The following is a 25,424-nucleotide window of genomic DNA, read 5'->3' on the forward strand; positions in this document are numbered from 1 at the left end:
TACAGAATTTTAATTTTTGCAGGTCCAAATTACAGAACACAGAGCATTATAGTAAAATGTGGCATCCATGAAAGAAATCAGACAAGTTCAGAAAATAATCACTTGCCTCAACGGTGAATACCAGATTTTACTGACTAGTTATTTTTAGTCAAATGAAAATATTTTAAATGTTTCAAGAAAAAAAAAAAACCATTTTTTTTTTGTTTTTTTTAAGGCAAGAGTCTTGCTCTGTCACCCAAGCTGGAGCATACTGGCTCAATCTCGGCTCACTGCAACCTCTACCTCCCAGGTTCAAGCAATTCTCCTGCCTCAGCCTCCCCAGTAGCTGGGATTACAGGCATGCACCACCTGGCTAATTTGGGTTTCACCATGTTTGCCAGGCTGGTCTCAAACTCCTGGCCTTAAATGATCCTCCTGCCTTGTCCTCCCAAAGGGCTGGGATTACAGGTGTGAGCCACTGTGCCTGGCCTAAGAAAAATTTTTTTAATTACTTAATTTTTTCAGAAGTTTGAACCTTTTGTGAAATTCAGACTGTCTTACACAGTGTACAGGGGATATTAAAAGTCTATAATATTTACTTATAGAATTAAAATTCATACGCTAGTATATATTTAATAATTCATATAGACTTGACCTGATATTTTAATTTCTACCTTGTTAAAGGAGACTCCCTGTTCTAAGGGAGTAAGAGTGTTGGCAGCCGCAGCTGCAGCTGTAAGTTGTGCCGTAAGAGCTTGCAACTGAACAACAAGACCAGCATCTAGGGCCTGCAGAATGGAAGGCTGGGGCTTCTGTTGTTGTATCTGTAAGGTTTGTATTAATTGTTGAAGCTGGAGAGAAAAAAAAGTATATTACAAAACAGGTGCTGGGTTTTTTCTGTAAGAGTGACCACCTAAAAGTTTTTAGTCAGGAAAATTAATCATTCCACACTCTCTTTGAAAAAAATACATACTATTAATAAGTTAATTTTTCTGAAGTTTTTTTGTGTACCTTATATAACACAGTTCTTAATAAGTTTGTCTTACTTCTGGAAAGTCAGGGAATTTTAAACAAAATAAAGGGATCTGTGACAACCAGATAAAGAACTCATCACAAGCTGACACATTTTTCACTAAACTTCTCAACCTTGTTCAATCAACTCTTTAAACTCAGTAAAAGGATGAGTACTGAAAATGGCAGCAGCTTTTGCTATTATTCAGAATTACCATCTGAGCACGTATTTCCTGAAAGCTGGAGAGTCATTAAGAAATCTGTTTCTCAGAGTAGAGTCTGGCAACTAGTTATTAATAATAAAGCGTCACCTAGAGTTGAAGGCAACTCTTGTTCCCACTATGTACCCAACCCTGTTAAAAAACAGACACAACAGTAAGATCATTAAGAGATTCCCTAAGTAAGAAAATCCTATATACATCCCAGAAGTAAATGATAATCAATCTGGTTATAAGCCTGAGTTAAATCCAAAAATCATTAGTTTAAAAGAGAAAAATAAAGACAGCAAAGCTACTGATAACCAAGACAACTGTACTCTTGAAGTTCAACTTCTAGGAGGAGAAGACACAAAAACTATGTGAGATGACACGGAAGTACTTTCATGCCTACTTAGTAACATTAGGAAACAAACTAGTCACTTCACTATCAACTAAACATTTTCTTTTCTTTTTTTTTTATTTGTATTGTAAGATTTATTGCACTTTCTGCACTGTTTGGGGTGTGTGTGTAGGGTTTCTCTGTAGCTTACTAGGGTGAGATTATTCCTGGACTGTTTCACACATCCATGTGAAGAGATCACCAAACAGGCTTTGTGTGAGCAACATGGTTGTTTATTTCACCTGGGTGCAGGCGGGCTGAGTCGGAAAAAGGAGTCAGCAAAAGGTGGTGGGATTATCATTGGTTCTTACAGATTTTGGGATAGGCGGTGAAGTTAAGAGCCATGTATTGGGGGCAGGGGGTGAAACATGTACTCACCAAGTGCATTCTCAAGGGTGGAGAGAACTACAAAGAAACTTCTTTTAAAAATATATATATATATACTGTAAGTTCTAGGGTACATGTGCACAATGTGCAGGTTTGTTACATATGTATACATGTGGCATGTTGGTGTGCTGCACCCAATAACTCGTCATTTACATTAGGTATATCTTCTAATGTTATCCCTCCCCCCTCCCCGCTCCCCACAATAGGCGCCAGTGTGTGATGCTCCCCTTCCTGTATCCAAGTGATCTCATTGTTCAATTCCCACCTATGAGTGAGAACATGCGGTGTTTGGTTTTCTGTTCTTGTGATAGTTTGCTGAGAATGGTTTCCAACTGCATCCATGTCCCTACAAAGGACACGAACTCATCCTTTTTTATGGCTGCATAGTATTCCATGGTGTATATGTGCCACATTTTCTTAATCCAGTCTGTCATTGATGGACATTTGGGTTGATTCCAAGTCTTTGCTATTGTGAATAGTGCCACAATAAACATACGTGTGCATGTGTCTTTATCGCAGCATGATTTATAATCCTTTGGGTATATACACAGTAATGGGATGGCTGGGTCAAATGGTATTTCTAGTTCTAGATCTTTGAGGAATCGCCACACTGTTTTCCACAATGGTTGAACTAGTTTACAGTCCCAACAACAGTGTAAAAGTGTTCCTATTTCTCCACATCCTCTCCAGCATCTGTTGTTCCCTGATTCTTTAATGATTGCCATTCCAACTGGTGTGAGACGGTAACTCACTGGGGTTTGATTTGCATTTCTCTGATGGCCACTGATGAGCATTTTTTTCATGTGTCTGTTGACTGCATGAATGTCGTCTTTTGAGAAGTGTCTGTTCATATCCTTTGCCCACTTTTTGATGGGGTTGTTTGCTTTTTTCTTGTGAATTTGTTTGAGTTCTTTGTAGGTTCTGGATATTAGCCCTTTGTCAGATGAGTAGATTGCAAAAATTTTCTCCCATTCTGTAGGTTGCCTGTTCACTCCGATGGTAGTTTCTTTTGCTGTGCAGAAGCTCTTTAGTTTAATTAGATCCCATTTGTCAATTTTGGCTTTTGCTGCCATTGCTTCTGGTGTTTTAGACATGAAGTCCTTACCCATGTCTATGTCCTGAATGGTATTACCTAGGTTTTCTTCTAAGGTTTTTATGGTTTTAGGTCTAACATTTAAGTCTCTAATCCATCTTGAATTAATTTTCCTATAAGGAGTAAGGAAGGGATCCAGTTTCAGCTTCTACTTATGGCTAGCCAATTTTTCCAGCACCATTTTTATTAAATAGGGAATCCTTTCCACATTTCTTGTTTTTGTCACGTTTGTCAAAGATCAGATGGCTGTACATGTGTGGTATTATTTCTGCGGGCTCTGTTCTGTTCCATTGGTCTCCATCTCTGTTTTGGTACCAGTACCATGCTGTTTTGGTTACTGTAGCCTTGTAGTATAGTTTGAAGTCAGGTAGCGTGATGCCTCCAGCTTTGTTCTTTTGGCTTAGGATTGTCCTTGGCAATGAGGGATCTTTTTTAGTTCCATATGAACTTTAAAGCAGTTTTTGGATGGCACTGAATCTATAAATTACCTTGGACAGTATGGCCATTTTCACGATATTGATTCTTCCTCTCCATGAGCATGGTATGTTCCTTCCATTTGTTTGTGTCCTCTTTTATTTCACTGAGCAGTGGTTTGTAGTTCTCCTTGAAGAGGTCCTTTACATCCCTTGTAAGTTGGATTCCTAGGTATTTTATTCTCTTTGAAGCTATTGTGAATGGGAGTTCATTCATGATTTGACTCTCTGTCTCTCTGTTACTGGTGTATAAGAACGCTTGTGATTTTTGCACATTGATTTTGTATCCTGAGACTTTGCTGAAGTTGCTTATCAGCTTAAGGAGATTTTGGGCTGAGACGATGGGGTTTTCTAAATATACAATCATGTCATTTGCAAACGGGGACAATTTGACTACTTCTTTTCCTAACTGAATACCCTTTATTTCTTTCTCTTGCCTGATTGCCCTGGCCAGAACTTCCAACACTATGTTGAATAGGAGTGGTGAGAGAGGGCATCCCTGTCTTGTGCCAGTTTTCAAAGGGAATGCTTCCAGTTTTTGCCCATTCAGTATGATATTGGCTGTGGGTTTGTCATAAATAGCTCTTATTATTTTGAGACACGTTCCAACAATACAGAATTTATTGAGAGTTTTTAGCATGAAGCGCTGTTGAATTTTGTCAAAGGCCTTTTCTGCATCTAAAACTACTAAAATGACAGAAACACCATATTTCCCCTTTACACTTTTTAACTGCTCCTTTTGACATCTCTATTTCTCCCAATGGCACTGTTATTCTTTTGGTTACCCAGGTAAAAAAACACTGCAGTACCCAATTTTCTTTCTCTGACTTCGCAGTCTATCAATTACTGTCTTACTGACTCTATACTATTCCTTTCAAAGCTGCTTCTCCTTTCAAAAATATTTATTTTAATAGGCATATTTTAAAATAAGAACACTTGCTTTATGAACAGTTTCCAAAATATTACCACAAAATAAAATTACTAATTCTATAATTTCATCTAATACCCAGTTAATATTCAGTTTCCCAATTGTCTCAAAAATGTAGAAAATAGATTCAGCCTAAGAGTTCATACTGGTTTTCTAAAATATTTTTAAGTCTAGAATGGCCCCACGTTTTTGAGATTGTATTTTCAGAAAGTATACAACCTTACTATTTTTCATAATCATTACCCTCCTTTACAAAACCACTACTACCAGAAGAAAGATATTCTGTCTCTAGACTTCTCCTCTCTCTAATCCATGTGAGGTACTGTTAAGATCATGTGACTTCAACACAAAAAGTCCCTGGTGATTCCCCATTGCTAAGCAAATGAATCCTTTATTTTTGACCCCACCATGTATAGTTTTCACAACCCAAGTCACACTTAAGTCTGCCATTAATAGCTTACACAGACTATCTTTTCTTTCAAACAAAACTCAACTCTACAATATCCTTTGTATATCCAACACTGTAATGCTTCTGTACATCTTTCATTCATTCCACAAAAAACATATTGAACACCATCTACAACCTAGACATTGAAAAAGGCAGCAGTCAACCACCACAAAAAATTCTTGCCCTAGTTTAGCATACATTCCAGTGGGAAGAGGTAGAAAAAAAACCAAGTAATTATATAACATAACAGAGGGTTGTAAGTGCTAAGGAAAGAAGTAATCAGAGGCGAGAGTGAACAGGAGTGTAAAGAATGAGAGGTAGAGTTTACAGTTTTAAATAGCAGTCACCGCCGGGCAGGGTGGCTCACATCTATAATCCCAGCACTTTGGGAGGCTGAGGTGGGTGGATCACTTGAGGTCAGGAGTTCAAGACCAGCCTGGCCAACAATGTGAAACCTCGTCTCTACTAAAAATACAGAAATTAGCTGGGTGTGGTAGCAGGCGCCTGTAATCCCAGCTACTCAGGAGGCTGAGGCAAAGGAACTGCTTGAACCCGGGAGGCAGAGGTTGCAATGAGCTGAGATTGCTCCATTACACTCCAGCCTGGGTGCCAGAGCAAGAACCTGTCTCTAAATAAATAGCAGTCACTGAAGGCCTTATTAAAGTGACATTTAAACAAAGACTTACAAGAGATGAAAGCATATGAATAGATGAGGAAAGTGGGTTTTCAGTATCAAAGACATCAAATGCAGAGATCTTGGGGCAGGATTACAGGTAGCTGATATAAGAAATAACAAAAAGGATAGAACAGGTCACAGGAGAAAGAGGTGAGAAAGCGAAGCAAAGGATAATATAAAACCAGGGTAGGGATGGGCAACATAAGCAAGTCTTACTATTAGTTAGAGAAGTCTATGAACTGGGGGACAGAAAATGTCAGGAAGGTAACAACAGATCAAACTGAGAACATACAAGCACCAATGAAGTGACTGCTGAAATTTGTGCTTTTAGTGCAGGCGCGATGGCTCCTGCTTGTAATCCCATTGACATGGGAGGCACAGGTGAGAGGACTGCTTGAGGCCAGGAGTCCGAGATCAGCCTGGGCAACATAGTCACATCCTGTCTCTATATAAAAATAAAAAATTGACTGGGCGCAGTAGCTCATGCCTGTAATTCCAGCACTTTGGGAGGCTGAGGTGGACGGATCACCTGAGGTCAGGAGTTTGACACCAGCCTGGCCAACAAATTGAAACCCCATACCTACTAAACATACAAAAATTAGCTGGGTGTGGTGGTGGATGCCTGTGATCTCAGCTACTTGGGAGGCTGAGGAAGGAGAATCACTCTGGGAGGCGGAGGTTACAGTGAGCCAAGACAGCGCCATTGCACTCCAGCCTGGATGACAGGGTAAGACTCCGTCTCAAAAAATAATAAAATAAAAATAAAAAATTAACCAGGCTTGGTGGCTACAGGTGTAGTCCCAGCTACCTGGGAGGCTGAGGTGGGAGGATCGCTTCAGCCCAGGAGTTCAAAGATGCAGTGAAATATAACTGCACCACTGCACTCCAGTCTGAGTGACAAAGCAAAATCCTGTCTCAAAAACAAACAAACAAAACAATTTGGGCTTTTACTCTGAGTGAGACAGGGAGCCACTGGAGGATTCTGAGCAGAGGAGTTGCATGAACTCTCAGGTATGAAAAGGGTCATGCTACCGACAGTATTGAGAATAGACTGTTGTGGGGTAAGGGTGGAAGCCCCATTAAGATGTTTCTGCAATGAACTAGGTAAGAAATGATGGTGGCTTGATTCTAGGAACTAGTGATAGAGGTGGTGAGTTAGTGATTCAGAATATATTCTGAAGGCAGAAGATTTCTTAACAGATTGGATCTGAAGAACAAAGGGAAGAAAGGAATCAAGGATGACTCTTAAGCTTTCGGGTACGAGCAAATGGAAAAATCGCATTTCCATTAACTGAGATGAAGATGTAGGTGGAGCAGGTTTTGTTTGAAAGACTGATAATTCATTGTTTACTCTCAATTGTCTCTGTTTATGTAGCTCATCCTCAGTATCCAGTTCTTACTCACCCTTTAAAAAACAAATTCAATTGTCATCTGTACAACAGAACTTTCCTGAACCAATTGTTCAAGTCAAAGTATTATCTCTAGTTCTGAATTTCCAAAGCCCTTCTTTTCTAAACTTCTCCCACGATTCTTATTAATTTTAAATTTAATTACATTTATGTATTCCAATTAGCCTTGATTATTAAACTTTAGGCTTCCAGAGGCCAGAGAATGTTTCTTATCTTGTATACTCCGGAACAAGGTACAGTGCCTCAAACACTGCAGGTCACAGTGAATGTTTGCTGAAGGTTGAGGGAATGAAAAACAACCAATGAAGTGATACAGTATCACTGGACTTCAGAGACCAAACAAACTCTAAAAAATTGTAGTTTGATTTGAATAGTGAAGGAAGGATGAGACGTACGAAAATTGGAGAAGTAGATGATAAAGTAAAAGGGAGTGCAACACAAGCCAAGAGAATACTTGCATTAATTTAGAGAAATCTATGAAACTCTGTAATCTAAATAATGAAAAGTGTTAGAAAAAAATAACAGGTTACATCATTGAGAATAACTCTAAATACCACAAAGTTGGATTTTCTTCTATGTATGATAACGTAATTATTGCATGTTCCTGAGCATAAGTTTAAGACATACAAGATCACTGACAGGCTGGGCGTGGTGACTCACGACTGTAATCACAGCACTTTGGGAGGCAGAAGCGGGCAGATTACAAGGTCAGGAGATTGATACCATCCTGGCTAACACGGTGAAACCCCATCTCTACTAAAAATACAAAAATTAGCCGAGCGTGGTGGCGGGCGCCTGTAGTCCCAGCTACTCGGGAGGCTGAGGCAGGAGAATCACTTGAACCTGGGAGGCAGAGGTTACAGTGAGTCGAGATCACGCCACTGTATTACAGTCTGGGCAACAGAGCGAGACTTTGTCTCAAAAGGAGAAAAAAAAAAAAACAAAAAAAACACAAAAACCATCATTGATAAAGATTAATCTTGCAAAGCATTAAAATGACGGATCAAAAAGGGATCAAAAGCTATTTAGAAGAGTACATCAACAGTCCAAAAATGAAGAACCAGAGTAGTAACAGAAAAATAAAAAGTAAGCATAAACTTCAATAAACCTAAATCTAAAATGAGCAAAAATACAACACAAAGTCAGATGTGCACGCCAAAGTTAGTTTTTAAAAAAATTACGTACAACTACGAAAAACAAAATAGATGGTTTCTAATCATAAATATTTATAATAACGTTTATTCAGGAAAGGTAGGGTAAGTGAATACAAATAACCAAAAAAGAACTGAAAAATGTTATCAAAAATTAATCTCCCAGAACACACCAAACCCTAGAGGGATTTGTGGGTTCGGTTTTGTCTTGTTGGAGATTTTTTTTTTTTTTTTTTTTTTGAGTCTCACTCTGTCACCCAGGCTAGAGTGCAGTGGCATGATCTTGGCTGTCTGCAACCTCCACTTCTCAGGTTCAAGTGATTCTCCTGCCTCAAGCCTCCTAAATAGCTGGGATTACAGGCATGTGCCAACATGCCCAGCTAATTTTTGTGTTTTTAGGAGAGAGAGGTTTCACCATGTTGGCCCGGTTAGTCTTGAACTCCTGGCCTCAAGTGATCCACCCACATGGGCCTCCCAAAGTACTGGGATTATGAGTGTGAGCTACCGGGCCTAGCCCCTAGAGGCTTTTTGATTAAGTTCATCCAAACATTCCAGAGGCAGGAAGTACTCAGGTTGTACTGCACACAAGACAGAAAAAGGTAACCATTTCTAAATTGATCTCAGAAAGCAAGTAATAATCCTGATTTAAAAATAGAGTAAGGTGATAAAAACTAGGGACCCATCTCAGTAGAGCTGCAAAATTGTTGCAAATAGAAACTAGTTGTGAAATAGTTAACACTTCAAAGCAAAACAAAAATTACAGAATATCTAAATGTACTACCTCAAAGGATAGTGTGAATCTGAAAGTGAGAAAGAGAAAGAGAGAGAGAAAAAATGTGTCTGTGTGTGTGTATATGTGAGTGTGTGTGTGTGTGTGTGTACAGGACTGCAACGCTGAATCATTATAATAAAGTCTAGTAATCGAAAAACCATACTATTATATCCACTAATAAAATTTTAAATCAAAGTCCCATAAAACACTATCATGTAGAAAAAGCAGAATATGTCCCTCATAAAGAACACATATCTCGAAACAAAACCAACATCATAGTGGGACAAAAACGGGGTATTTCTATTTGAGTCTGAAAAAAGTAACAATGAGTATACTATCATTATTTCTATTATGATCTCTTCCAGAACTTAGTGCAATACATTAAGAAAACTATATATAAGTACTTAAACTGAGGACACAGAATTATCATTAGTTACAAATAATATAACTGGAAAATGAAAGAAAATCAGCTGAAAACTAAGAGAAACTGGTATTGACTATAAAAATCCAATCTATTCAACTATATTCATAGAAATAAATCTAAGAAATGTGAAGAATCTACATTAAAAGAGCTACAAAGCTTAAGAGACATAAAAGATTTAAACAATAAAAGTATATGTATAGATACAATAGAAAAACTTGATTATTATAAATAGACAGCAATCTTTCTCATTCCTCGAATCAATTCGTACACGTTGTGTGATTCCCCTCTATTCCAGAAGTTCTAGCCACAGAAGTCTTCTTCTATTCCTACAATACACCACATTGCTTCCCATCTGAGGACCTCTATACTTGCAATTCTATTTCCTATCCTCCTGTCCCGCCATGACTAGTCCATTTCAGTCTTGGTTCAAATGTCACTTCCTCAAATACACCTCCTGTTGGCTACCCTCTCTACTCCTGACCCCTTCCCCCAAATTGAGTCACTATAGATTTACCTTTTCTTAATGTCACTAATCACTACCTACGATAATTTTGTCATTTTTTTTTTTTACCATCTGTCCCCCTTAAGATAGGAGGTCTTCTCTAAGATATGACTGCTGTCTTGTTACTGGAGTGTGATAGCATCTAATAATATTTGGCAAAACTATGTGCTAATTCCATATTTTGGTACAGAATAAATTTTTTATAAAGTAATTTTTAATGACATGAAAGCATTCATGATGCACTATTAAATGACTTAAGCAAGTAACAAAGTATACATAATGGTCCCATTTTTATAAAACTAAAAAAAACACATATTCTCTAGGTGGTATGTTACAAAGTAATACATCAGGAAAATACTAAATTCTAAATCATTCTTGACATAACAGAAAAACTGCTCACCTGCTGGCCTTGAGGACTTTGCAAGATCTGAGCCACAGCCGCGAGTGTATCTGTATTTGTTATCTGAGATACCCACGGATCAGGTAAGCCTTGGACCACATTGGCCGGAGTAACAGGTGTCACAGGAGTTCCTTTAAAAAAGAACATCACACTCCCCAAATAAATAAGTAAAAAATTAAGACTTGAAAAAGCAGAATTTATTACTTTTATAAAATACATGCACACATATTAAGTTTTTATTTTATTGTGTCCACTTTGAAAAATCACTTAAAATCCTTTACAGAATTAGGTAGGTTAAACACACACACACATCCCGAAAGGATCTGTCCAAATTTGTCCTCCTCAATTAACTCAGTTACTACAGTGTCCCCACTTACGCTTGGGAGATAGTGTTCCAGGAACTCCAGTGGATCCCTGAAACCAGAGCTAGCACCAAACCCTATATATGCTATGTTTTTTTCTGTATGTTCACATATACCTATGATAAAGGTTAACTTATAAATTAGGTACAGTAAGCAACAATAGATTAGCAACAACAATAACTAATAAACTATACTGTGAAAAAACTTATGTGAATATGGTCTCTCCCTCTTTTTCTCTATCTGTCGAAGTATTTTATTGTATTATACTCACCTATTTTCAGACTGTGGTTGACTGCAAGTAATTGAAATCATGGAAAGCAAAACTGGATGTGAGGAGACTACTGTACTTTTAAAAAGCCTACAATACTTAACAGCCATTAAAAATCTTACTTTAGAGACAAAAATTCAGTAACATGAGGAAATATTCAAAATACAATCTTCAATAAAAAATTTTTGTAAGTATACATAACATAAAACCATGTTTGGGCCAGGTACGGTGGTTCACGCCTGTAATCCCAATGCTTTCAGAGCCCAAGGCAAGAGGACTGCTTGAGCCCTGCAGCTCGAGACCAGCCTGGGCAACACACCAAAACTCCATCTCCAACAACAACAACAAAAAATTAGCCAGGCATGGTAGTGCATGCCTGTAGTCCTACCTACTTAGGAGGCTGAGATGGGAGGATCACTAGAGCCCAGGAGGTTGAAGCTGCAGTGAGCTATGATCACACTACTGCACACTAGCCTGGGTGACAGCACAAGGTCTCAATAAACATCAATTTTTGTTCTCACACACACACAGACACACACAAAAATACATACGAAATGCTAACCAATTTAATTCCTGGAACTATGATTTAAAAAAAAATTTTTTTTTTTTTTTTTTTTTTGAGTCAGAGTTTCACTCTCGTTGCCCAGGCTGGAGTACAACGGCGCGATCTCGCCTCGCTGCAACCTCCACCTCCTGGGTTCAAGTGATTCTCCTGCCTCAGCCTCCCCAGTAGTTTGGATTAGAGGCGCCTGCTACCACACCCAGCTAATTTTTTTTATTTTTAATACAGACAGAGTTTCACCATATTGGCCAGGCTAGTCAACTCCTGACCTGAGGCGATCTGCCTGCCTCGGCCTCCCAAAGTGCTAGGATTACAGGTGTTAGTCACTGCGCAGGGCTGGAACTATGATAAAAACTTTTATCATAGTCATTTAAATGCCTCAAGAGAACACGATTTTGAAATTTTGGGTTTGTTAAATAATTATTTCAGGGTTTCTTAAAAAATATTAAATCCCCCTAGTATCCTATAAATACCAAGTTGATACAAATCCAAGTATAAGAAGTTACAGACAACCTAAATCAGGAAAAACCTAACTGACACACCAAATTTCTAAGGTTCATTGTATTTATGTTTCTGTGAATTAAAAGAAAATTAGTTTTCTACATTTTAGAAATAATTACATACAAATATAATATCTAATTTTATTTTTCTCTACAAATATTTTCTTTCAATTATCTAATGCTGGACAAATTTTCCTGCACTGTCGAATTATTTTTTATATGAACAGTCATCCAAAAAGTATGAGTAGAATATTTAGACAACAAATCTATAATAAAGCAACATACCTGGAGTATTGCTCATAGCAGTGGTAGTGCTGGCCAAAACAGGTGTGACAACAGGAGGCGGAATCCCAGCTGCCATATCCAAAAGAGGCTGAATAATCTCACTTTTAAATACATTATTCTTCTGCCATAAGTTTAGTACTCTCACTATTTTACTCTAGAGAAAAAAAAGAAACATGACATTTTGTTTTTTGCTCTCAAAACCTTAGTACAGTCATTTCATAGAGGCTATCTGGGCCCTGGATGGAAAGGAGAAATTAACAATACCTCAATGGTACTTTCTAGCCCTAAAATTCTATGTTTCTATCATTTTGCATTTGCTACCTTAAGGTGCTTAAAAACATGTTAATGCTGATAGACATGCAAATTAAATGAAAGTTCCATTTAGTTGAAGGCAGAGATGACATCTAGGCTTCCTCTCTTATGTCACTTCTAATGATATGGATGGTAACACTGGCTGGAGACCTGTCTTAAGTATTCTGAGGGTGAGCCAGGATTCATCTCAGTACTAACGTTGTATTTATGGTTGATTTTAACTTTGTCTTACACAATGTCTATCTTTTGAACAAACAGGTAACTTGTAGTACAAACTCCTTATCTAATGTGACTTTCAAAAAGTTTCATTTTACAAACTACTTGAGGAGAGGGCATTTTCTCATGGAAGAATTTAATCAAATTACTTCCTTTTTTGAGCATCCTGCCATGAATGCTAATTCCCTACTGACACTTTGAACCAGAGATGAACAAACTTCTGTACAGACAGAATATGAAGCTTAACCATTTCTTCTCTCTTCATTCCCTCTTTTCTTTATTCTTTCCTGTTCCCTTTTCCCTTGTAGAATGTCAAGTGTCATACTGGCATTACTTAATCTGGCCCTCAGAATGATGAATCATGCTCCGTATGAATAATGTTCTACATTATTTCATTTCCTAAAATTTGAGTCCTTTACCATTTTGTAAATTAAAAAAAAAAAATAAACATAAAAAACGTGCTTGCTACTGGCAAGCAGACTTTGACATCTTGAACCATCTCATTTTCTCTTCTTGATATGCCCCTGAACCACAGCACTGCATCCTATTTTATATTCCTCATAAAGAGTCTCAACAATGCCCATCCCAACCCACACTCTAATCATTTTACCACCAAATAAATCACATTTTTGTTTTAGTGTCAACCTCTTTCTGGATTACTCAAATAGTCAGAGTTCTTCGTATTTTTTGTAAGGTTCCAGTCAGTCACATAATATTTATGCAGCTGCTATAAAATTCATGAAATATTTACGATCTATATAACGTTGCTGCTGATCTTGGTCTCAACCAACATTAAAAAAAAAAAAAAAAAAAAAACCTTAGTATTTCCATTTATAAAATAAGACAGTATACCAGAAGGATTCTCAGGTCCCTTTTCTCAATCTCCAAACTGTATTAGACTGTTTAAGCTGGCTAGTATTTTAAATGACTAGCCACTCTCAAATTTTGAGCATCTTGGGAGGGAGATACACGCTTTGTTAGTTACAGCTCTTCTTATAGCAATACTATAACGTACTTCTATTTAATTACTTATACCCTAATCTCAGTCATTTCATATGAAAATCTATTTCGTTGGGAAATTCTATTTACCTACTGCCTGTCTCTTGTTATACTCTGCGTATCATAAACTTGAAAAGACTAGTTATTAGTGACTTCTATTTCTTGGGTAATTCTGAAATCTAGTAACATAATTAGCAGTATTTAGAGAAAACTTGGTAACTAGAAAAATTCCTACTTATATGTCTCCCTTGGTTGTATTAAAGTTTTACATATCCTGAAAGTTTCAAACTTACAGGCAGAAAAATATGCCCAGTGAAAAATAATGTCTCAGGATGTTCTACAGTATTTTATAAGGAGGATCAGCAGTTCCATCTATTATACCTTGCTTCTGAAAATAAACATTTCACTCAGAGCACACCCGTCAAGAGTAACAATATCCTGAATTCATATTATCACTAATAAAAGCATAACAGTTATTATGTAATAACTATTTTCTTGATACTATCACCAAACAATCTGATTCACAACTATATACTATTATGTAATAACTATTTTATTGATACTATCACCAATCACCAAACACTCTGATTCACAACTGTTTAGCACATAACTATTCTGCAAACAAGTACTAAGACCTAGTTACTACTATTGTGATGCCACTTATTCCATTAGGAAAAAAAAAAAATGACAGAGGCTAAAATCAAGTACAAAAAAAGAACATTCTGTTAAATGTATATGTTTTACAAAGTAAAATAGCAATTTTCAGAATAAAGATCTCATTCATCTTTAAATCCCTCATAATACTACAGTGACATATTTTAAAACTATGTCCAAACTATATTAATGTGCAAATGTGTGTATTTCAAATGAGGCATAAGAAAATTACAGAGACTGCTTCACACTTTCTGATTTGACTATTTCTCCACACTAAAACATGAGCACTTGGAAAATGCCTTATATTCTTCTGCTTTATATAAAAATCTTTCAGTTTCCAAGCCACCCATCATACACTTTAAAATTGGCCAGCAACTAACCACTATCATTCTATATATCTACATACAATGTCTCTCATTTATGATTGAGATTGCAATGTTAATCTATACTCTCCCCCTATGGTTAAAAGAAAGCCCTGTTCCATAAGCCCTAGTATGAGATATTATATTATGAAATCTACACATTCAAGAAAGATTTAATCATCAGAGCTGACTGAAATCCAAGTCCAAACTAGTGAAATTTCTAAATCAAAGTAAAGTGACTTCTAAAAATATATATATATAAAATTTCAGATTAGTACATTACTTCAAGTGGGAGTCTAAGGTACCTATTTTAAAAATCAATTATGACAGGTCACTTAAAATTGGAAGCATTCTAGGTCGGGCGCAGTGGCTCACGCCTATAATCCCAGCACTTTCAGAGGCCAAGGTGGATGGATCACGAGGTCAGGAGATCGAGACCATCCTGGCTAACAAGGTGAAACCCCGTCTCCACTAAAAATACAAAAAATTAGCTGGGCGTGGTGGCGGACGCTTATAGTCCCAGCTACTTGGAAGGCTGAGGCAGGAGAACCGCGTGAACCCGGGAGATGGAGCTTGCAGTGAGCCGAGATCACGCAACTGCACTCCAGCCTGGGTGACAGAGTGAGACTCCGTCTCAAAACAAGTAAAATTTTAAAAAGTAGAAGCATTCTTTTGTCTGCACAGAATTATTAAAGTACTAAGGTAATTAAAAAGAAAAATTGAAAACTTTCTGTCTCGAGGAGTATATCCAAGAATAGTTCACAAAAAATATAGCATAATAAATTTATCTCCAGCCGGGCGCGGTGGCTCACACCTGTAATACCAACGTTTTGGGAGGTCATGGTGGGCGGATCACAAGGTCAGGAGTTTGACACCAGCCTGGCCAACATGGCGAAACCCCATCTCTACTAAAAATACAAAAAACAACTAGCAGGGTGTGGTGGCAGGTGCCTGTAATTCCAGTTACTCAGGAGGCTGAGGCAGGAGAATCACTTGAACCCAGGAGGCAGAGGTTGCAGTGAGCCAAGATCGTGCCATTGCACTCCAGCCTGGGTGATAAGAGCAAGACTCCATCTCAAAAAAATAAATTTATCTCCATAGCTATCCATTATAACAAGATTTTTTTCTGATTCAAGACTATATAATAGTTATGAAAAATAACTACTTAATCTTGTTATACTCAATATAAAGGTGAACCATTTGTGGTGAGCTTTGAAGTTCTGTGGTTCTTCCATAAAACAAACATCAATCTTCATCTATTCTCATCTTTCCATACTTAATCAACAATGCAATCAACCCTGTCAGAAAAAGCACACCTCAATTTCCAAATCAACATTCAAAATAAATAAGCTAACCTCTCACAGCAAGTAAAAGGATAAGCAACTCCTTTTCATGCCTGCTCATGATCCAAAGCTTTCTTTTTACTTGCTATTTATAGAATATTTACACATTTAGATCTTACACATACCAGAGTTAGTAGTGTGATTAATAAAATTCTACCATAATAGAAGAATTTTAATATGCAGTTAAGTATCAACTCATGTCAAATAATTCCGAATTGACTGTGTGTGAACAAGTTTCATGTAATTGCAAAAGCTTATTTTAGCCATTTTATTTAACACCAATTGCTTCAATAAATTAAAAAGTAGCAAATCTGCTACATCTTTCTGTACTCTCTAAGAAATTCAAAGAACAAAATGGAACATGGACACCGTAATAATTAAATATTCACATCTGAAATAATTAAGAGCAAATGAGAACATAAAGATATATACAGTCCTGTGCCACTTAATGACAAGGATATGTTCTGAGAAATGGTATCATTAGCAGATTTCATCATTGTGTGATGTGTACTTACACAAACCTAGACGGTACAGCCTACTACACACCTAGACTATACGTCACATTCTATTGCTCCTAGACTACAAACATGTACAGCATGTCACTGTACTGCATACTGCAGGCGTTTTTAACACAATGGTATTTGTGTACATAAATGAGAAATGGTAAAATAAAAATACACTATTATCATCTTAGGAGACCACCACTGTATATGCGGTCTGTCACTGAAACATCATTATGTGGCACATGACTGTACTAAGATAATATGAAGACTAATTAAGACCAAGAGGGTACTGTTATCTACTTTAAAACAAACAAACAAAAAAATCAGCAGCATACCTTGTCATCCCCAGGGCAACGATATAAATTCTGGAAAGTGCTAATGATGTTATTACTAAATCTGGGTGCAAACACATCCTTTTCTTGACCAAACTGATGTCTGGATTGTCGCACAATGGAGTCAATAACATAAAGTCCAGGTACTTTGTATTCTGGTTTACACTGATGAAAAAAGAACAATGAAAAGGGAAGGAAATGAAAAGGTAAAATTCTTGATAGACAAAAATCATCATAAATCCTGTGTAAATACAAAGACACTGCCTATGCTGAGGTAATGAATATTCACACATTGACTACTCCAGTATCGTCAGTTTCTGGAATGGCATTTTAAAGAATCTACTCTGACTACTCTACACATTCAGAAGTTCTAAAATAGTACTACATGGATTCAATGACACAAAATGATAAATAAGGTACCATTATAATTTTTAAAATTTGTTTAATCATTGTGAAAAGCTACATGGAAGAAAGAAGCAAATTCAGGAAAGAAGGGCTCTAGCAAACACACTGCCAACATGCCTCAGACTTCATCTGGAACACGCAACAAAAGGGTTCCTATACAAATGAAAAGAACAATGCCAAATGGCAAATTATAAAATTGTAAATACAGAGGCCAAAGTTTCCATTTATTTCCCAAACATAACATCTATAATTCTGGGGATCTATCATGTGTCATCCAGCCTGGAATGCACTGGTGCCATCATGGCTCACTGCAACACCGACCTCCCAGGCTCAAATGAACTTCCATCTCAGCCTTCCAAATACCTGGGACAACAGGTGCACAGCGCTAATTCCTGTATGTTTTTTTGGAAGAGACTTGGTTTCACCATGTTGTCCAGGCTAGTCTCAAACTCCTGGGCTCAAGCAATCCTCCTGACTAGATCTCCCAAAGTGCTAGGAATACAGGCACGAGCCACTGTGCCCTGCCTCCCCTACTTTCTGAACATAAGCTTTTTTAGCCTATGTAGTTAGGCAAGCACAATGAAGAATCCTTTTACTTGCAAGCTTTCTGCGCACTATCTTTAGATACACAGACGTTAACATTTTGTGGGACAGAATTTCCTTCACTGGTAGATTAGGCATTTTTGCTACATAAAATGGCAAAAAAAACTATTTAGTATGATTTAATATTTTAAATAATTTTAATACTTGGAAAACCTGGCTAAGTCATCAACTAGAAACCTGAGAGAAGAATCAAGACAAAGAAATCTGCAATATTTAAAAATTTTCCTCTTTAAATACCATTAGACTCAAAACAAGAATTCCTAAGACTCTCTAATTGAAACCGCCTTTGCAAAAATTTTAACTGAGGAAGTTACGACAGTGAAAGCGAGCAGACCTAACCAACTCCATCTTGCTTCTAACTTTTAAGCTGTCCTTGTCATTCCTGGGCCTGGGCCGAAATAACATTGGGAGGGGATTTAGTTTATGGTTTGATTCAGAAACAAAATTAATATTTAATAATAGTCTTTTCCCAAAAAGACCCTCTTCTTGCCTGGGTACCAGTCTGCCTTTGTAAGACTAACAAATTAGCTACAAGATTAGAAATTACAGTTTAGGGTCACGCAGCGTCTGAACCTCCCCAAATTGCTCCTGAGTATAACATCACTATCATAAAACCTAAGATCAGTGCTTGAGACATTTTGCAGACCTTTCACTGGATGGATCAGCTGACATTACCCAGACTGGTAATCTGGCTCAACCAGTCCTGCGATCCCACCCAGGAAGAGAAGACAGTAAGAAAACCTCACTTCAACCTCCCTATGATTCCATCTGCAACCTGACCAACAGCACTCCCCACTTCCTGAGCCCCTACCCACCAAATTATCTTTAAAAACTCCAATCCCCCATCCCCGAATGCTCTTGGAGACTGATTTGAATAACAATAAAACTCCAGTCTCCCGCACAGCCGGCTTTTCGTGAATTGCTCTTTCCCCACTGCAATTCTCCTGTCTTGATAAATTGGCTCTGTCTAGGCAGCAGGTAAGGTGAACCCACTGGGCAGTTACACAATGGCATAAGGTATTTTTACTGTAAATAACTTTCTAAAGCATATCATATTAAGTTTTTATAGATACACCATTTTTCAACTATATTCTAGTAATTTCCAATTTCTTATTTTATAGAGAAATAGCCTTTTTAGGGGGAGAAAGATAAGAACGAATAGGGAGAATGCACCCTTAAGTATATTTCCATGATTTTTCATTTTGTCATCCAAGTTATCATCTGCAGGTTAACATCTGTTATGGTTATTTGTCAAAGAACCTTCTAAGTAAGTTGGACCATACACTTTGCAATATACAAATACACCTTAAATAATTATCCTATTTTTAGAATTTGTGCTCCCGCATGCAGGTACTAAAAGGTGATATTAATTTAAAGACAACAAAGCTAGAGTGGTAGAAACAGAAGCATGTGGCTATACCTGCAAAGCACTGAATAATACTAATGGTGTGGCATGTAAGAAAGACGGCTCGACAGATTAGAAAAATTTAAATCTAACAATACCAAGTGCTGACAAAAATGGGAAGCAACACAAACCCATGCATCGTAAGGAGGAATGTAAATCAGCACAATCATAGTAAAACTAATTTAGTATTATCTAGCCACGGTGAAGAAATGCATACCCTGTAACCAGCAATTCCACTCCTACAGAAATGCAAACTGTATCAGGATACTTATAATCCTACATATGTAAATATTACACTGTTCACAGCAATACTGTACAGAATTGCAAAAACTAGAAAACACACACAGTGTCAACAGGAGACGTGGGCAAGCTGCTGTCTATTCACATAATGGAAAATATACAGCAACAGATAGTAATAAATACTGCTACACACAAGGATGAATCCTAGACACATGATGTTGACTAGGAGAACTGTATAAAAAGAATACATACCATAGGATTACATTTAAGAATTTAAAATACATTAAACCACTTTAAGAATTCATTTTATACAAAGTAAAACTATAATGTCAAGCAAGGATGTGACACAAAAGTCAAACTGTGGTTACCTGGGTAGGGGGTGTGCAAGACATGATTAGGAAGACGTACTTGGGGCTTGTGGGCTTCAAAGTTCTACTTCTTGAAATGAGTGAGAGTTACATAGGTCTTCTCTTTATAAAAATTTGGCTGTATATATTGTTTTCTGTACTTTTCTACAGATGTACATAGAAATTTCACAATAAAAAGAAATACAGTTGTCCCTCAGTAGCCTTGGGGGACTGGTTCCAAGACCCCTGCAGGCATCAAAATCCAAGTATGCTCAAGTCCCTTATATAAAATGGGCAGTATTTGCATATAACCTACGGACATCATCCCATATACTTTAAATCAACTCTAGATTACTTTGAATACCTAATACAACGCCTACACATCGCTTCATTCACATTGTACTCAGCGTACAGGAAATTCAAGTTTTGCTTTCTAGAATTTCGTGGACTATTTTTCCCCCAAATTTTGATCCCAATAGGCTGAGCCCATGGGTTGGAACCCACAGATACGGACGAGTGACTGTAATTATATAAACATCCCTGGTTTCTTAAATAAAGCAAGAAGCAAAAGTTTCTCTAATCATAATGATGAAGAATGATAAGCTTAAGATATATTTGAAACGTAAATTTAAGAAGTGTGGAACTTACGTTGATCTAAAATATGCCAGGGAAAAGGAGCTTTAATAAAAGTACATATGAAGAAGTGAGAATCTGGAAATACACTCCTTTCAAACTGTTTGTGCCCATGTACAAAAATCTTTTTGTATCCTACCTCCAAGGGTAAAGGTACACTTATGATAAAAGTCCAGTTAACAGAATACTGCACCCTACATGAAAATATATATATATATATATATCTCAAGACACCAGAGGTAAGTAAATATAACAGCCATCTTTCTTTTTCTTTTATTTTTTTGAGACGGAGTCTCACTCTGTCACCCAGGCTGGAGTGCAGTGGCATGATCTCAGCTCACTGCAACCTCTGCTTCGTGGGTTCAAGCAATTCTCCTGCCTCAGCCTCCTGAGAAGATAGGATTACAGGCGTGTACTACCATGCCTGCCAACTTTTTGTATTAGTAGAGACGGGATTTCACCATTTTGGCCAGGTTGGTCTCAAACTCCTGGCCTCTCAGGTGATCTGCCCACCTTGACCTCCCAAAGTGCTGGGATTATAGGCGTGAGCCACCACGCCTAGCTCAGCCATCTTTCAATGTGGACTCAATCCTTCCTCTGGAAAAATATCAAAGAGCAGAAGCATAAATGTTTGGCTTCACTGAAAAATACATATCCACTGCAAAATATCAACCACCATAACAACCATGTACATAAAGTTACCAGATCAAGTTTCTAGAAAACAAAAAACTTTCATGATGATAATCTTTAGACAGTTTAGCACCATCTTTTCATTTATTATTTACAAAGTAAATGTAACCTGAAAATCACCACAAATAAGCCACATTTCTTGCTCTTACTAAGTATGCAGCACAGGAAATTTGAAGAAGGTAATGATAGCCAAAAACTTACAGATTAAGGCAACAGTAACTCATCTACAGACCATTTTCAGAGCCAGAAAGATGAAATTTATTTTCGACTTCACCGTATCTAACAGTAGCCACAGTACCATAGAATGTATTTCACTATAACAAAGCATCTAGATTTTTTCAGAATAAATAGTTCTGAATGATAATATTCAATCTTATTCTGAATCTAGTGGACAGATTTGTTTGTCGTATTCACGCAAAAAAGGCAGGGGATTTCATACAGACAAAAAGAGTTGGGTAAACTCTACATATTTTTGGAACAGAGCTGAGGATTTCATTTTCACATTTCAAGCTAGCAAATGAGAACAGAATGGTTAGCTATGGATGGTAGAAAAGTCACCAAATCATGAGGTCTCTGGCTCAAAAAAAAATTTATTGCCTTTAGGATTCAGGACAACTAAGGTAAGTTAGTTATTTATAATGCAAATATGGGGATCTATGATGGTTAACACTGAGTGTCAACTTGACTGGACTGAAGGATACAAAGTATTGATCCTGGGTGTGTCTGTGAGGGTGCTGCCAAAGGAGAATAACATTTGAGTTAAATGTTCCCAGTGAGCTGGGGAAGGCAAACCCACCTTTAATCTGGATGGGCACCATCTAATCAGCTGCCATCAAGTATAGAGCAGGCAGAAAAATATGAAAAGGAGAGAATGGCCTAGCCTCCGAGCCTACATCTTTCTCTCATGCTGGACGCTTCCTGCCCTCGAACACTGGACTCCAAGTTCTTCAGTTTTGAGATTCAGACTGTCCTTGCTCCTCAAGCTTACAGACAGCCTGCTGTGGGACCTTGTGATCGTGTAAGTTAATACTTAATACTTAAACTTTCCTGTGTGTATATGCATATATACATACACACACACATATATCCTATTAGTTATAAGATATCTATACGTACCCTGTATACGTGTGTATATATACACATATCCTATTAGTTCTGTCCCTCTAGAGAACACAGCATCAAAGCAGAAGTTCTAAAATGTGTCTTCTAAAGTTTCCTTATCTGTTTGTAACTCCAGCCTTTGCTGCTGCTGTCGTCCCCATTTTGTTTTTTTTTGTTTCTTGTTTTTGTTTTTTTTTTTTTGAGACAAGCTTTTGCTTTGTTGCCCAGGCTAGAGTGCAGTGGCACAATGATGGTTCACTACAGCCTCAACCTCCTCCTGAACTCAAGCCTCAAGCAATCCTTCCACCCCACCCACATAAGCAGCTAGGAACACGGGCACTTGCCACTTTGCCCAATTACTTTTTGTAGTTTTTAGGCTGGGACAGGGTTTTGCCATGTTTGCCCAGGCTGGTCTCAAACGCCTGAGCTCAAGCAATCCACCAGCCCTGGCCTCTCCCAAACTGCTAGATTGCAGGCATGAGCCAGAGTGCCCAGGGGTTTCTGTCTTATAAAGCTAAGACACAATCAGCATATGAACTGATTTTTGGCAAAATCAATTAGGACAAGGCCAGAGGCCAGAGTATTCTTTAGAGTAGTTTTCTTGGCCTAAAGGAAATCATATTTACTGTTAATTTTTCATTTACCGTCATCTATTACTGCATAAATCTTTCATGACTAAAATATGGGTTCATGGATAATATATGACCAAACTGTAGCCACACTTCTCCTTTATACAATTTATGCTATATGAAGAGAATATAAAATGGTACGGCCATCTTGGAAAACAGTTTGTTAGTTTCTTATAAATTGGAGACATGTACTTACTATCCCAAAGAAATGAAACTTACACTCACACACAAAAAAACTCTGGGTATACAAGTGTTCCTAGCAGCTTTATTCATAATAACCAAAAACTAGAAACAACCCAGATGAACCCCAATAAGTGAATGATTAAACTGTGGTAAATTCATACCCTGAAATACTACTCAGAAATAAAAAGGAAGGAACTATATGTCTCTTCTGGTTACTGTAGCCTTGTAGTATAGTTTGAACTCAGGTAGCATGATGCCTCCAGCTTTGTTCTTTTTGCTTAGGATTGTCTTGACTATATGGGCCCTTTTCCTATTCCATAAAATAGTTTTTTCTAATTCTGTGAAAAATGTCAATGGTAGTTTGTGGTAACAGCATTTAATCTATAAATTACTTTGGGCAGTATGGTCATGTTCACGGTATTGATTCTTCCCATCCATGAGGATAGAGTTTTTCCATTTGTGTCCTCTCTGATTTCCTTGGGCAGTGATTTGTAGATCTCCTTGAAGAGGTCCTTCACACTCCTTGTTAGCTATATTCCTAGGTATTTTATTCTCTTTGTAGCAACTGTGAATGGGAGTTAATTCATAATTTGACTCTCTGCTTGGTGCATATTGTTGATGTATAGGAATACTTGTGATTTTTGCATCCTGAGACTCTGCTGAGGTTGCTTATCAGTTTAAGGAGTTTCGGGGGCAAAACCACAATGAGATATAGTCTCATGCCAGTCAGAATGGTGATTACTTAAAAGTCAAGAAACAACCAATGCTGGCGAGGCTGTGGAGAAACAGAACACTTCTACACGCTTGGTGGGAATGCAAATTAGTTCAACCATTGTGGAAGACAGTGTGGCAATTCCTCAAGAATCTAGAACCAGAAATACCATTTGACCCAGCAATTCCATTACTTGGTATATACCCAAAGGAATAGAAATTATTCTACCATGAAGACGCATGCACACGTATGTTTACCACAGCACTATCCACAGTAGCAAAGACATGGAATCAACCCAAATGCCCATCAATGATAGACTGGATAAAGAAAATGTGGTACATATACACCATGGAATACTATGCAGACATAAAAAGGAATGAGATCATGTACTTCGCAGGGACATGGATGAAGCTGGAAGCCATCATCCTCAGCAAACTAACACAGAACAGAAAACCAAAGATCCCATGTTCTCACTCGTAAGTGGGAGTTGAACCATGAGAACGCGTGGACACAGGGAGGGGAACAAAGCACAACAGGGCCACCTGGGGGTGGGGGGCGAGGGGGGGGACAGCATTAGGACAAACAGCTAATGTACGTGGGGATTAAAACCTAGACGCTGAGTTAATAGGTACAGCAAACCACCATGGCACAGGCATACCTATGTAACAAACCTACATGTTTTGCACTTGTATACCAGAACTTAAAGTAAAATTTTTAAATAAAAAAGGAAGGAACTATTTGATACATGCAACAATAGATTTCAAAAGAATTACGTGGGCAAAACCAGGCAATCTCAAAAAGTTACATTTTGTATGATTCCATTTATATAACATTTTGAAATGCAAAATAGAGAAAGAGAACAGGTTAATGACTGCCAGGCCTTAGGGATTAGGGATGGGGGGGAGGAGGAGGTGAGTCGAGTGTTACTATAGAGTATATAAAAGCGAAACACAAGGCATCCTAGTGGTGAAGAAACTGTTCTGTATCTTGACTATGGTGATGTTTGTATGAATCTATATATATGATTAAATGTATACATATACAAATGAGTGCAGGTAAGACAATTAAAATCTGAGTAAGGTTAGTGTCAATAGGTGACTGTATCATGTCCTGATTGCAATATTTTACAATTCTACAGAACGTCACCACAGTGGGAAACTGAGCGAGGGGCACATGGGATCTCTACATGATTTATTCCTTATGATTTAATGACATGTGAATCTATAATTAGTTCAGAAATAAAAGTTTAAATATTTATATATATATTTTTTTTTATATATATACATACACACACACAACTTATTTTAACCATTACACAAATCTGTTGCTGGATCTCTGATTTAAACAGGGTTGTAGCAAAGCATTTAAGTTTTTCCCCATAGACTGACTGGCTTCTTCAGAATGACTGTAATTATCTCACGATGGAATAACTTTGCTCATTCCAGGTCTTCCTAAGATTCTAACATGTTTTATTCAAAGTACGCTACCCCAAATGAAATCAGTCAACAAGCATTTATCCATAAATTCA

At 37.5% G+C, this 25,424-nt stretch overlaps 1 protein-coding gene across 1 annotated transcript in view; it reads right to left on the reverse strand.

Moving 5' to 3' along the window:
* LOC105527879 (T-lymphoma invasion and metastasis-inducing protein 2-like) overlaps positions 1–25,424 on the reverse strand; it is a 564,729-nt gene that overhangs the window by 505,117 nt on the left and 34,188 nt on the right. The window contains 4 exon segments of the mRNA XM_011964376.1: positions 654–830; positions 10,251–10,381; positions 12,228–12,381; positions 16,952–17,113. Of these exon segments, the coding sequence (XP_011819766.1) occupies positions 654–830; positions 10,251–10,381; positions 12,228–12,381; positions 16,952–17,113 (624 nt within the window).

This window comes from Mandrillus leucophaeus, unplaced genomic scaffold (genome assembly GCF_000951045.1).
Source record: "Mandrillus leucophaeus isolate KB7577 unplaced genomic scaffold, Mleu.le_1.0 Scaffold698, whole genome shotgun sequence".
NCBI lineage: Eukaryota > Metazoa > Chordata > Mammalia > Primates > Cercopithecidae > Mandrillus > Mandrillus leucophaeus.